The sequence below is a fragment of the Papio anubis genome, chromosome 12 (assembly GCF_008728515.1).
Source record: "Papio anubis isolate 15944 chromosome 12, Panubis1.0, whole genome shotgun sequence".
NCBI lineage: Eukaryota > Metazoa > Chordata > Mammalia > Primates > Cercopithecidae > Papio > Papio anubis.
This window is the reverse complement of record NC_044987.1, coordinates 119,956,791-119,970,942: the sequence shown is the minus strand read 5'-3', so window position 1 is coordinate 119,970,942 and position 14,152 is coordinate 119,956,791. Positions and strand designations below refer to the sequence as shown.

The following is a 14,152-nucleotide window of genomic DNA, read 5'->3' as shown; positions in this document are numbered from 1 at the left end:
GAGGCAGAGTGAAGCCCTCAGGCCTGAGATGCACAGGGCTTGGGGACACCCACCTTGAGTAGGTCCCAGGCCTGGGTGATTGTGCCTCTTGATACCTCCAACTCTTTCACAACTCTACACATCAGAGGCTCCGCTGGGATGGCCACAGGGGCCCCACAGTGGGGCTCCCCACCTCCACCTTCTGTCTGCTCCAACCCCTCAGATGAGCGGAAATGCATCTGCTGACCTGTGCTTCTGCCCAGTTGACAGTCAGCTCCATGAGGCCTGCATCCGTGTCTACCATTCACGGTGGTCTGCAGACCCACATGGCTGTGGGCTCACAGCCCACCCACAGAGTACTTGCTGGATGAATGAATGAATGTGTAAGTGACTGGTGAATGAATGAATGGAGAAAGGTCAGTATGTCGACCAGTTCCTGTTCACCCAGGCTGGCTGGGAAATGGCCCACTTCACTGATCCAAGTCACCCCACCGAGAAGATTACCAATTTTTTCATTTTAAGAATTCAGTGACTTGGCCCTTATACCAAAACAAGTTGGTTAGAATCCCTCCTGGTTGTTCTTGGCCGGAGCGTAAGGAAAACATGGACAGATTGGGGTGCAGGAACTTCAGAGCAGTCCTCACTGTGCAGGCAGGACAGCAGGAGGGAGCCCCAGCGTGGCCCGGGTGCCATGTCTCCTGAGTAGGGCAGCCACTCTTCTCCCTGGGCTGCAGAGGCCTGGCTTCTGCTGCTGTCTGTGGCTGCCGTGGGAAGAGTGGGGCCCAGCAGGCAGATGTAGTTCATCAAATGAGACATCACAAGGATAAGACACCTTGCAGCAGGTGAGATCTTGTTCACCTCATTCTGTCACCAGACAGAGCAAGGAACCCTGTATTTCCATACCCAAGTCTGTATTTCCATACCCAAGTCACCATTTATGGAGCCTCCATTTTCTCACCTGTAAAATGGGGACAGAGATTCTCACCGCTGCCTTTATGGGACTCTTTGAGGTTCAAATTAACAATAGGAAGACATGTGAGCATTTGGGTGGAATCGCATGTCACTGCCGGTAATCACTTCCTAGAACCATGTACACCACTGTGGTCTGGAAGAAATAAGGCTTTCCTGTTTTTAGATAAAGGTTTTCCAGGCCATGGGATTGATGGGTTAGAGAACTGATTTCTGCAAAGAGAATCAAGAAACAGAACTTCAGAGCTGGAGCTGTGTTCACTTTGACTTCTCTGTCAAGTGACACACACTGGTGCCAGCTGGAGCAGTGAGGTGAGACAGGCACTTAGTTACCGACTTTGCAGCTGCAGCAGGGCAGTGTGAAGGTGCTGATGTTTGCATAACACCTGGCAGAGTGCATTCCCACAGTTCCTCCTGATCATCCCCTTTTCTGATGGGGAGGTTGAGGCTTTGAGAGGTTAGCTGACTTGTCCAATGGTGGATAGTAAGTGGTCAGCTGGGCTTCAGGCCAGGTCTTTCTGAACTTTGGGTAGATGAGTGAATAGATGTTCAGAAAAATGATAAGATGGATGGATGAATGAATGGTGGATGGATGGGTAGATGGATGATGGATGGATAGATGATGGATGAATAGATGCGTGAATGGATGGATAGATGGATGGATGAATGAATGGTGGATGGATGGGTAGATGGATGTTGGATGAATGGATGGATGGATGAATAGATAATGGATAGATGAGTGGATGGATGATGGATGGATGGGTGGGTGGATGGATGGATGGATGGGTAGATGGATGTATAGATGGATGGATGGTTGATGGATGGGTGGATGGATTGATGATGGATAGTGGGTAGATGAGTGGTGGATGGATGGAAGAATAGGTAGTTGGGCAGATGGAAGGAGCCTGGATGGATAACGGAGAAGAGATGAGTGGATGGATTAACTGATGAAGTTAACTGACTTCTCGAGTAGGGCAGGCTCAGTCTCCCCTGCCAGCTACTGTTGAGGATGCACAGTGGGGCCGTGGGGTTCCTTGCAGAAGCTCCTTGGGTGTGGAAGACCTGAGAAGACGCACTCCTCGTTTGGTTCCCAAGTTCTGGACTTAAGCAGCTGCTGTGTCAGCCACATAACAGTTGTGAACAGACCCTGTGACTCCTGCTCTGTGGCTCACCCTCTGCCCTGCCCCAGCTACTGTCAGCCCTGTCCATCTGATTTTTGCTCTAGACTTTGACCCACCCTTTCCCCTCGGGAGGAAGCCCACGTGCCTCACCTTGCTCCCCCTGGAGTCCACCTATCTGGGTGCTTGGGGACTGATCCTGGGGCTGGGCTGACCTGACCTGCAGCCGCTCCACCTGCTCAAGAGCATCCATGCAGCCCGGGGACACTGGGGCCACATGTGACCCCATCTCTAGGACTAACCTTCAGTCCTGATGGGGCCTAATGCATCCAGCTCCTCCAAGCGCCCATATGACACCCCCAGCCAGGACAGGGGGTTGAGATGATGTCAGCATAGCCCTGTGTTCTGGCTGCTGCCCGTCCAGCCTGGATGATGGTCAATGCAGAGACAGTGACTGCCCTCGGAGCTGCAGTGGGGCTGAGAACTGAGCTTTTCATCTGCATTTTCTCCTGTATGCTCCCAGCAACCACAGGGGGTGGGGATTCCCCCCACCCTCTACCACCTATTTTACAAGTAAGAAAATTAAGGCTCAGAGAGGTAAAGTGACTCACTGAAGGTCACACAACTGGGGCAGATCAGCCTGGGAGTAACGGGAGGTTCAGGCCGTCCACAGAGCCCATGATGGTCACTGGCCTTGCTGGCTTCATCACTTGGGGCAGATGTGGGCAGGTGCATTAAGGGAAGTTCAAGGAGAGGAGGAATTCTGACCCTGGGGTGCTGTATTCTCCCGGAGTCCCCTTGGTTGCCGGGATTCTCCTCCCACATCTCTGCTGGCCTGGGAGCCAGAGAGGAAACAGCTGTGAGATGCTCAGTGCCTGCAGTGCAGGCTCCCCATCCCTCCCAGCTCTGGGTCCTGCGCCAGTCCAGCCCTGAGTCAGGCTGAGCGGAATGAATGCGTCTGAGTGCTGGTGCACGTGCAGACGGCTGGGAAGGCTGGCAGGGAAGCCTCTCAGATGGGGGCCTGGCCCAGCACTGCTGTTGCGTTTCTCAGCTCCCCTTGCAGAGCAGGAAGTGCCCAGTGTCCTTTCCCTCTGCTCCCTGGTGGCTCACTGAGCTATGCCTTTGGACAAAAGGAGGCCACCAAACTTGGCTTTTGCAGGAGTTCCTGCTCCCAGGAGTCTGTGACTGCCACATTTGTGGCTGTGACTTGGGGGAGGAATGGCATCCTAGGGACAGGGAAGTCCTAGCTGCCTGCAGCCTCCCCCATCTCTCAATGTCCTCAGAGCCCAGGTAAGCATCCAAGATGCCCACCTGTTCCAGAAGAGGCCACTGTCCTGCCCTGTCTCGGCTCCCCATGGTTTCAGGACGAACCTGAGATTTGGAGTCAGGCAGACAGACTGAGCGTTGAGGCCCAGTCTACTCCCTACAGAGTCATCAGAGTACATGGAGCCCTGGCTCCTCAAACACACTGACATGGGTAAGGTCCCTGTGACCAGATCTCACCATCCTAATGCTGAGAGAAGGAGTAAGAAGCAGAACTAAATACAGCCCCGTTGCCCTTTTGTAATTTTATACAAGCACAGAGCAAACTCTAAGGCAATTATCAGGGACACATGTGTCGGGTGATTACAGTAGTGAAGGCACATGATGAGGGGGAGGCTCACATTAAGTGCCAAAAGAGGCTAGTCACATCCGCTTCTAGAACTTCCCTACAAGCCTTTTTGCATGGGTCCCTGTGTGCATGGGTCCTTCCTCCCTGTCCTCATAGAAAGGTCAATGCTGCCTCCATCGCCTCAGAGGCCACAGCACCTAAAGTTTGGGAAGGGAACCATGGTCAGAGACTACTCGCTTCCCTTGGCCAGCGCCCTATTGGAGGGTGCCAGCTGCAGGTGGACGCTTTCCCTGTCTTTCTGAGCATGTGCCTGGGAGGGCTGTCCTGAAATCCTGGCCAGCTTCTTCCTGTGGATGCGTTTGTTTCTAAGGACTCCCGTCCTGGCCACTGTGCAGGTGCATCTCAGAGTACTTTGTGCAGCATGTCCTGTCGCTGGGCCCTGTTAAGGTGTGTCTCACTATCGGGTGTAGAAGTCAGGTTGAAAACATAGCTCTGTGCAAAATCAGTGACAGACAGCAAGAACGGATATTCGTTCCTCTTGTGTGTTTCACTGGGGACACTGGGAACCGCACTGAGAGAATCGAGGTCATGAGCGATTTTGATGGAAGGTCCTGGGTGCTTCCTCGCCCGGTGTGACTGACACTCACAGGGAGGTGGATAAAATGTCGGACACCCAGGGCCTTCCTGGATCTCTTTCTCCCCCTGAGTCTCTTTGGGTTTTTTTGTTTGTTTTTGTTTTTTTGAGACAGGATCTCACTCTGTCACCCAGGCTGGAGTGCAGTGGTGCAGTCATGGCTCACTGCAGCCTCGACCTCCTGGCCACAAGTGATTCTCCGGCCTGAGCCTCCCAAGTATCGAGAACCACAAATGCAGTGCACACCACCATACCTGGCCAATTTTTGTTTTTTTGTTTGTTTGTTTTGTTTTGTAGAAATGAGGTTTTGTCATGTTACCCAGGCTAGTCTTTTTAAAAATAGTGGCAAAATAGGCCAGGTGTGGTGGCTCACGCCTGTAACTTCAGCACTTTGGGAGGCCGAGGTGGGCAGATCATTTGAGGCCAGAAGTTTGAGACCAGGCTGGCCAACATGGTGAAACCCCGTCTCTACTAAAAGTACAAAAATTAGCGGGGCATGGTGGTGGGCGCCTGTAGTCCCAGCTACTCGGGAGGCTGAGGCAGGAGAATCGTTTGAACCCGGGAGGCGGAGATTGCAGTGAACCGAGATCACGCCATTGCACTCCACCCTGGGTGACAGAGCAAGACTTTGTCTCAAAAAAAAATTTAAAAATGAAGTAAAATAGTGGCAAAATATATGTAACATGTAATTTACCACCTTAGAACCATTTTGAAGTGCACAGTCCAGTGGCATTCAGTGGAATACATTTGAGTGCTGTGCAGCCATCACCACCATCCATCTCCAGAACCTTCTCATCTTGTGAAACCAAAACTGTGTCCCCATTGAACCCTCACTCCCCATTCTCTCCACCAGCCCCCGGCACCCCCCATTCTACTTTCTGTGTCCATGAATCTGACGGCTCTCGGGCCCTCGCATGGCTGGGATCACACAGTCTGTGTTCTATTGTGTCTGGCATATCTCACTGAGCAGTGTCCCCAAGGTTCACCCATGGTGTAGCCTGTGTCAGAGTTCCTTTTTTCTTTTTTGGAGACAGAGTCTCACTCTGTCACCCAGGCTGGAGTGCAATGGTGCGATCTCGGCTCACTGCAACCTCTGCCTCCTGGGTTCAAGCGATTCTCCTGCCTCAGCCTCTCCGGTAGCTGGGATTACTGGTGCCCACCACATTCAGCTAGTTTTTGAATTTTTAGTAAAGACGAGGTTTCACCATGTTGGCCATGCTGGTCCCGAACTCCCGAACTCCCGAACTCCACCCACCTTGGCCTCTCAAAGTGCTGGGATTACAGGTGTGAGCCACCACGCCCGGCCCAGAGTTTACTTCCTGATGGAGGCTAAACGGCGTTCCATTGTTTGTTTGGACCACCCTGTGTCTCTCCATTATTCTGTGGAGGGACCCTTGGGCTGCTGTGAACGGTGCCACTGTGAACGCGGGTGTGCACATGTCTCCCCGAGTGGCTGCTGTCTATCCGTGCGGGGCAGACCCACGAGTGGGACTGCTGGATCTGCCTGAATTTCTGACCACAGTGCTGCCCCAGCCTGTTCCCGTCTTCCTCACTGTCTGGTGTCAGGAGTTCTCACGTGGCCTGCCGAGGCGCCGTGTGTGTTGAATGGCGTGGCTGTGGTTCTTGGAGGGTAGCTTGTGACCTCGTGACTCTGCTGTCTCTCTCTCTGCCCCCCTTGCCTGGTCCAGGTCGCCTTTTGCTGCTGGTGCCAACAAGGACTCACTCTCGGCCTTCGAGTACCCGGGGCCCAAGCGGAAGCTCTACAGTGCCGTGCCCGGGAGGCTCTTCGTCGCCGTCAAGCCATACCAACCCCAAGTCGACGGCGAGATCCCCCTTCACCGTGGCGACAGGGTCAAAGGTCAGTGTCTGCTAGTTGTCCTCTGCTCCTGGAGTGAGGTCAGGCTGGGGCTCTTCAGCCAGCCTGCTGTGGGGACGATGTCCAAGGCACTGCTTCTCCATGGAAAGTACAGACCCCTGGAAGGACAGGAATGGGGAACAGAGTGACAGTCCCAGATCCTTTCCCTCACTCTCCAGGAAGCTGCTGCGGCATCCTCAGTGCTGGGTCTCAGGGATCGATGAGGACACGCCCATCGGGAATGAGATTCCACTTGAGAAGTGCAGTGGGGGAGCCAGATGAGGGCGCTGAAGAGCAGAACTCCTTTCCATCTGGAATCCCCTAAGTCTGAAGTGTCGGGCGTGGGCCCTGGCATGGGTCAGCTTTGGGGTCTCCAGGTAGATGGTCCAGTGTGACCTGAGGCCTGGGGCCTGCAGTGTTCAAAGGAAGGAAGTCTACCAGCTTGGAAGGAAAGATTCTCAAAGTAGAATCCTGGGAACCAGCGTTGAGAAGCCTCTGGGGTCAACAAGGGGTCAAGGCGTTAGACGTTGTTCCTGGGGTACTGGGGAGCCAGCGATAGTTTCTGCCCAGGGGAAATCAGGTGTGTGAGGCACTGCAGGAAGATAAAAGTAGGGTTGGAGGGAAGTTGGCAGTGGTGGCATCTGAGGCACGCAGCAGAAGCAACATGGCAGGTGTGGGCTGCAGGGGTTGTGTGGGGTGGTAGGGAACTCACTGGGTGGAGCAAGAAAGGCCCAGCACACGTGGCCAGCACACCCAGGCCCTGCCGTTGGAGGGCAGGCTTCCAGAAGATGCGTGGCACGGGTGGAAGGTGTGGCCCTTAGGGGTCAGTAGGCCCGGTTCAAATCCCGCCTTCCTCAGCTGGCTGCCGCCTGGCCCCCAGCAGATAATTGACTCAGTTCCTTTCTCCGAGCTGCACACTGATCAGGTCAGCTTGACCTGGGTTACTGGAACATTCTAATGACGGCAGAGTCCCGCCCTCATGCCTGATGGCCGGTGTTCCTGCTGCACACATATTTCATCATTTGATAGCATCAAACAAGTCCCTGGAGCTCTATTCATTTTTTTCAGTTATTTTTCTTTACATTAGATCATTTCTATTGGTTATTGTTTAAGTTCACTTACTGTTTCCTTTGAAATGTCCCTTTAGCTGTTAAGTCCATCTTTTGAGTTTTATAATTTCAGAAATTATGTTTGCTAGCTTTTCCAGGTATCTATTTTTAGTGTTGCCTTTTATTTGCCAAGACCTCCTATTACTCTGTTGAGATTTTTTTGTTCATTAAAAACTTGTTTTTTTGTTTTGCTTTTACAACATTGTAGATTGGTAATTGTCACTTTGAAATCCCTCACACTTACCCCATCAACTTGGCTGTCTCTCTGAGGACCAGTGCTGAGAGCCACCTTCCCTCCTCCCCACTGAGGCCAGCCCTGAGATGTCGGGTGATAGGGATGTCAAGGCCCCGCAGGTGGGGAGCAAGAGGGGCCATCTGTGCAGGGATCAGCGCCAATGCTGGCCTTGTTAGCAACCCCTTTCTAGGAAGTGAGAGCCGAGGTTCCTAGTTAGAGAATGTTTTCTGACCAGTCTGTACATCAGGGCCACCCCCTAGGCCCAAGTGGGAGCCAAGGAGGTTCACTGTCCCTCCAGAGCAGGAAGGGATACATGGTCCTCCTGTCCAGGCCTGTCCCCGTTGTAGAAAGGAGAAGCCTGGGTCTCAGGGGTTGGAGGGTGGGAGCTGCTCCTCTGTGAGTCCTGCTTGGAGCTCACTGATGCCCAGGGAGGAGGCTGGGGTGTGGCTGGCAGTTCCTGTAGGGCAGCCAGGTTAGTCCTGGACTTGCAAAGGGGCAGAGAGGCCTGTAAAGATGAACCTGGAGCCTGGGGCTGGGCATCTGTGGACTCACTCAGGCATACCGACCCATGCTGCAGGAGGGGCAGAGCTGCAGACAGGCTCCCATGCTGTGAACTTGGCATGCATCCCCAGTCCCCTAGACATAGAGCAGAGGCCCACAGGAGTGGGCACTGAACAGCTGAGAGTTCCTCGGAAGGGACCCTGAGTTTGCAGCATGGATGAGCAGGAGGTCAAGGGAGAGGGGGAGCCAGCGATGAGCCCCTCAGTGGGCCCGAGTCTCCCACAGGCCAGCAGTGGCAGGCAGACTTGAGGACCCAGGACTCGCAGGGGTCGTGGGACATGGCAGGCGAATCCACATCTCACACCTTGATTCCCAGCAGCTCTGGTGGCCTTCAACTGTCCAACTCCCTGGGTTCGATAGAATGATCCAACAAAGGAAAGAAGGGAGGTCACGTGACTCCTGTCCAGGCCCCAGGACTGGGCCTCCTTGGTCTCTCTGTCCCTCCCCAGCACACTGGAGCCCAGCAGCACCTCCTCAAACACGACCAGACGGGAACCCGCCCCTCGCAGGAGTGCGGGGCGTGTGGGGAGCTGGGCCTGTCTCCCAGGGAGAACAGAAATGACGGAGCTTGGTTCCAAAACTCACACTTCAAAGGATCGATGGCAAAGGACTGCTGTTCTGAAAAGAGATTCGAGTGGGCCGCGCAGGCCATTTGCACACAATTGGCGCGGAGCCCCTTCCTGCTGCCAGCGGCGCCGCTCTTCCTTCCTGCCGAGCTGTCGGTGCCTCCCGCCCTTCACGGGGTGGCCCGCGCATCCTTGCTGCCTGCATGGCAGTGCTTAGAGGCGGGCGGGTCGAGCTGATCCACTGCCTGCAGAGCCCAGGCCCTTTGGAGGAATTCTGTCCCCTTGACATCAAGGGAACAACCATTGTGGGCAGGAAACCCAGCTGCCTGGCTGGCAGGGGCAGGTCTGGGAGGGTTTCCAGAGAAACCAAACTCATTTTTTGCAGTGGAAGTCGGGCCCAGGCAGCAGGCAGGCAGGGTGGCTGTGACAGGTCCCAGGGTGGCCCTGGGGTCCTGCTGATAACATTGCTACTCCTGGCTCTTTCAGAAGGCTAATTTACATCTCCTCCATGCAGTCCCATTTGGGAAGGGGTGGACGTTCCCAGTAGACAGTTGGATACCATGTACCTGGGAAAACATACCCAGCATTTTTCTCCTAAAATAAGGGGTGCCCAAGAATAGGTATGTACATGTTCTGATTCCCCCACTGACCCTCCTTTTTTTTCTTTCTTTTCTTTTTTTTAATTCAAGGGCTCTTCTTTGTCCTTCACTGTGCCTGGCACATTCTTCCCTCCACCCCTGATAGTTCTTTATGTGAAATCTGGCATCAGGCCCCTGAGCCAAAGGCCTGTCCAAGCTGTGTACCCTGAGACAGAGCCCTGTCCAAGCTGTGTACCTGGGTGCAGTGTCTCAGCCTCTCTTACCAAAGTGCCTGCATCTGAGACATGAGGGGAGTTTGTTAAATGTGCAGATCTCCTGACCATCCATCCCTACATCTGTAGAATTGTGTCTCCAAGGACACAGCCTAGGAATCTGAATAGCTAACAAGCTCCTCAGGTGATTTTGCAGCTTTCCTGACTGTGACGGATTGTAGACCCTCTGCAGGCAGGACTATGTTTTCTTCTTGTTTCCCAAGCATGTGACACAGTGCTTGGAATGGGACAGATGATGGATGGATGAAATGGCTGGATGGGTGGGTGGGTGGGTGGATGGATGAGCAGGCGTGCAGGCAGATGGATGATGGGCAGGCATGCAGGCAGATGGACAGATGGATGGACGGATGGATGGAGAGGCAGATGGATAGGCAGATGGGTGGGTGGATAGGCAGATGAATTGATGAATGGGTGGACAGGTGGATAGATGAATGGGTAGATGGATAGATGGATGGGTGGATGGGTAGATGGGAAGATGGATGAATCGGTGGGTGGGTTGGTGGATGGATGGATGAATGGATAGATCAATGGAAGGGTAGATGGGAAGATGGATGAATGGATGGATGGATGGATGGATGGATGGATGGATGGATGGATGGATGGATGGATAGATGGATAGATGGATAGATGAATGGGTAAATGGATAGATGAATGGATGGATAGGTAGATGGATGGATGGATGGATAGATAAATGGTTGGATGGGTAGATTGGAAGATGGATGAATGGGTAGATGGATGGATGGATGGATGGTAGATGGATGATGGATGGATGGTGATGGACGAACGGGGTGGATGGCAGGGTGGAAGATGGATGAATGGGTGGGTGGATGGATGGATTCATGGATGGATAGATGGATGGATGGGTGGATGGGCAGATGGAAAGATGGATGAATGGATAGATGGATGGATAGGCTGATGGATAGATGGGTGGATGAGTAGATGGGAAGATGGATGGAATGGGTGAGTGGATGGATGGATGGATGGTGGGTGAGTAGATGTGAAGTTAGGTGAATGGGTAGATGGATGGATGGATGGGTAGATGGGAAGATGGATGAATGGATGGATGGAATGGATGGGTAGATGGGAAGATGGATGAATGGGTAAATGGATGGATGGATGGATGATGGATGGTAGATGGATGGATGGTGGAATGGAATGGATGGATGGTGGATGGATGGGTGGATGGATGGATGGTGGTGGATGGAAACTGGATGAATGGGATGGATGGATGGATGGATGGATAGATGGATGGATGGGTGGATGGATGGATGGGTGGATGGGTAAATGGGAAGATAGATGAATGGGTGGGTGGATGGGTGGATGGATGGATGGATGGATGGATGGATGGATGGATGGATGGATGGGTAAATGGATGGATGGGTGGAAATGTGGTTGAGTTTGATGGGTGGATGGTAATGGATGGAGGGGTAGATGGATGGATGGGCAGGTGGGAGGATGAATGGATGGATGGATGGATGGGTGGGTGGGTTGGTGGATGGATGGATGGATGGATGGATGGATACATGGTTGAGTTTGGTAGGTGGATGAATGAATGGATAGATGGGTAGTTGGATAGGTGGTGAGTGAATGAGTGCATGGCAGCATGAAAGAATGACAGAGCTTTCTAAACAGCAGTGTGTGTTTTGTCCCATACTCTCACCTCCATGCTTCCATCCTGGTTTTCCTCTGCTCAGAAAGCAGCTATCCCTGTGTTTTCCCGTCAGCTCCTCCTCCAGGATTCGGCTGCCATGTCCCTTCCTCTGGGAGTGTCCCCGCTCCCATCTGCCATGCTCCATCTCTACTTTTTGGCTCAGGCCACACAGGCCTCTGATGCAGAGTGTAGCACAGTGAGCGTGGTCATTTTAGGGGTTCATTTAACAGATGCACAATGAACCCCTGAGGGTTCCTGGCCATGGGTGAGGCCTAGGGAAACAATGATGATTGACCCTGCTTGCTGGAAGCCCCCATTCTGGCAAGCAAAAAACAAAACCCACGACATCGCATTGCCAATGCTGGGGGATGGGGGCATGGGGGACGCCCACGTTTTTGCTCTGTGATATTAGGTGGTGGACAGTGAGGCCATCCTCCTCTTCTGAAGCTCCTCCAGGTGTCTGCCCCAACTCCTGCATCATCTTTGTGACCCCAGAGCCCAGCACAGTCCCTGGCCCAAGTAAGTCCTGGGTCAATTTAAGCAGAAGGATATGCGTATTCAAGAACACCATGCATGGCTTGAAAGTAAAGATGGCCCAGAGGTACATTAGAAACCAGGGAGTTGGGTACAGAACAGGAGAAATGCTGGGTCTCAGCTCCTCCCTCCTCCGCAGTGACCTGGCGGGTTTCTGTACCCAGGCTGGGGTCGAGGGGAAGAAGGTGGAGCGTAGCAGTGGGGTCGGAGCCACCCCTGCCCCAGCTCATCCAGTACAGGGAATCACTGCTGCTTTCCAGTTTGCAAGAGAGCTGCTGAGGCAGGGAGCAGCCCACTGTGGTGGCCGTGGTGAGGATGGCAGGGCTGGCCCTTCTCCAACCAGCTGATGCCCACTGTGGCCTCAGGGAGCATTTGGGGCCCATAGAGAGATCTGCAGTTGGTTCTCACAGGTGCCTTAAAGCCTCTGTGTTGGAGCAGACATGATGTTGAGGATGGACCTTCCTTCTAGCCAGGTTTCCCAGGACCCCCAACCATGTCGTATATGCTCCTCCCCGTGTCCTCATGCCCTGGGTGCAGTGCCTTCACCTGCTCTCCACCCACCATTCAAAGTGCTGCCTCTTCCTGCAGCGCTTGCCCGAGTCTCGCCGCGCCCCCTCCTTGCTTCAGTAGTCTTCCTCCTGCCCCTCGGTTTGGCTGGAACCGTTCTCATCTGATCCTCTGTGGTAGAGTCAGTCCTATCACACCGTGGCTCCCCTGGAACTCTGGGGCTCCAGGGACAGGGTCCTTGACAATTTTTCCAGCCGGAGCACCCCAGGGCAAGGCAGGACTCCAGACTCCAGAATTCACCTGGTCGCCTGGTCAGAATTCACTCTCAGAATTCACCCTATTGTTCTGCATGGAGGAGGTGGGGCCACAGAGAGCACAGGAGACCCCGGGGGACCCTCAGCATCCCAGTGATGGGGCCAAGTCTCTGGCCTCCCAGCCCAGTGCTCGCTCTTGTACTGCTGGGTGGAGGGGACTTAGAGGGGACTTCCTCTTCTCTTCCACCTCTTCTTACCCGGGGTGTGGAATCTTTACTTTTGAATGAATTGCATCAGCAAACAATGGGGTAGCCAAGCCCAGCCCCTTCCTCACCACATGAGGAACACCCATTCCTACCTGGATGCAGATGTTCTGTCAGGGAGGCACTCAAGGCACAGACCCCTCTCTTGCTCCCCATTCTCTGAAGAGGACCAGCAGGTACCATTTGCACAACCAGAAACCCGGAAGTGGCCCCTCCTCCATTCCCCTGCACCCTCGGCACAGATCCTGCTGTTTCTACGCCCCTGATGCGAAGTCTCCCCATGCTGGGGGGCCCCTCGCAGCACATCACCTCTGCCTCCTTGTACGAGCCTGCTGGAAACAGCCTTTCGTATTTTTGGTTGGTCTTATAATAACGATAACACATCCCGAAGTGCATACTGGATGGAGATCAAATCTGGACCTAAAAGGCATGATTCTCCCAGAGAGGGGAGTTTGGAAGGAAAGTCAGGCAAGAGTGTTGAGTCCTCATTCCACACTGGGCTCACGTGCCTCTGATTCACGCTTAGCAACGCTTATGAGCTAGATAGCATTGTCATGCTCTGATAAATGAGGAAACTGAGGCACAGAGAGACTGAGAAGTTTTCCCAAGCACCGCATAGCCAAGATGGGGCAGAGCTTCCGTGAAAGAAGATACAGTCTCTACCTGTGCTGTTGCCTTCTCCCCAGGCCCATACAAAACAGCAGAATGACCTCACAGCCGTGAAGGAAGGAGAGCGTGGGTATCTTTGTGGGCATTGGCTCCTAGCGGCACAGCAGCAAGTCCTTAGCCTCTCTTTGCAGCCCAGGGTACTGCTCTGAGATGACTCTCTCAGGTCCAGGGTTCTGCTGGGAAACTGGGGGGCATATCCCGGTCAGCTGGGCTGAGAGGAGCCCACAGGCCCCGCATCAAGTTTTGGAGGAGATGCTTCAGGCAGTGATGATTGTCGTGGTCACCTGGGATGTGGCTGATAGGTTTCCGTTAGGTCATTTCTTCAGGTTCTTAGGAACTTAGAAAGTGGGGGTTTTCAGTTCCATTAACTTTGAAAAATCATGGGCTGAGTGGTTCTCTGTCTGGCCTTTGAGTTAACATGAGGGCTAGAGAAAAACACTTCTGGGGCCATGATTCCTCTTTCTGCAGGGCCGGTGCCTTTGGATCCTGAGTAATTTAAAAGAAGGTAAAGATGTGAAGAGATCAGATTGTTTTCTCCTAAGTAAGATACAGACCGGCTCAGTGGCTCACCCCGGTAATCCCAAACACTTTGGGAGGCAGAGGCAGGCGGATTGCTTGAGCTTAGGGGTGTGAAACCAGCCTGGGCAACATGGTGAGACCCTGTCTCTAAAAAAGTAATAATAATAATAATCAGTGAGGTGTAGTGGTACATGTCTGTCATCCCAGCTACTCAGGAGGCTGAGGTGGGAGGATCGCTTAAGCCTG

At 53.4% G+C, this 14,152-nt stretch overlaps 1 protein-coding gene across 8 annotated transcripts in view; it reads left to right on the top strand.

The window, feature by feature from the left end:
• Window positions 1-14,152, top strand: part of SHANK2 (SH3 and multiple ankyrin repeat domains 2) — a 661,289-nt gene that overhangs the window by 313,556 nt on the left and 333,581 nt on the right. For all 8 annotated transcript variants that reach the window (XM_031653797.1, XM_031653801.1, XM_031653800.1 and 5 more), the window contains exon 13: window positions 6,001-6,170. In XM_031653797.1, coding sequence (XP_031509657.1) covers window positions 6,001-6,170 — 170 coding nt within the window. The remainder of the gene's footprint in view (window positions 1-6,000; window positions 6,171-14,152) is intronic.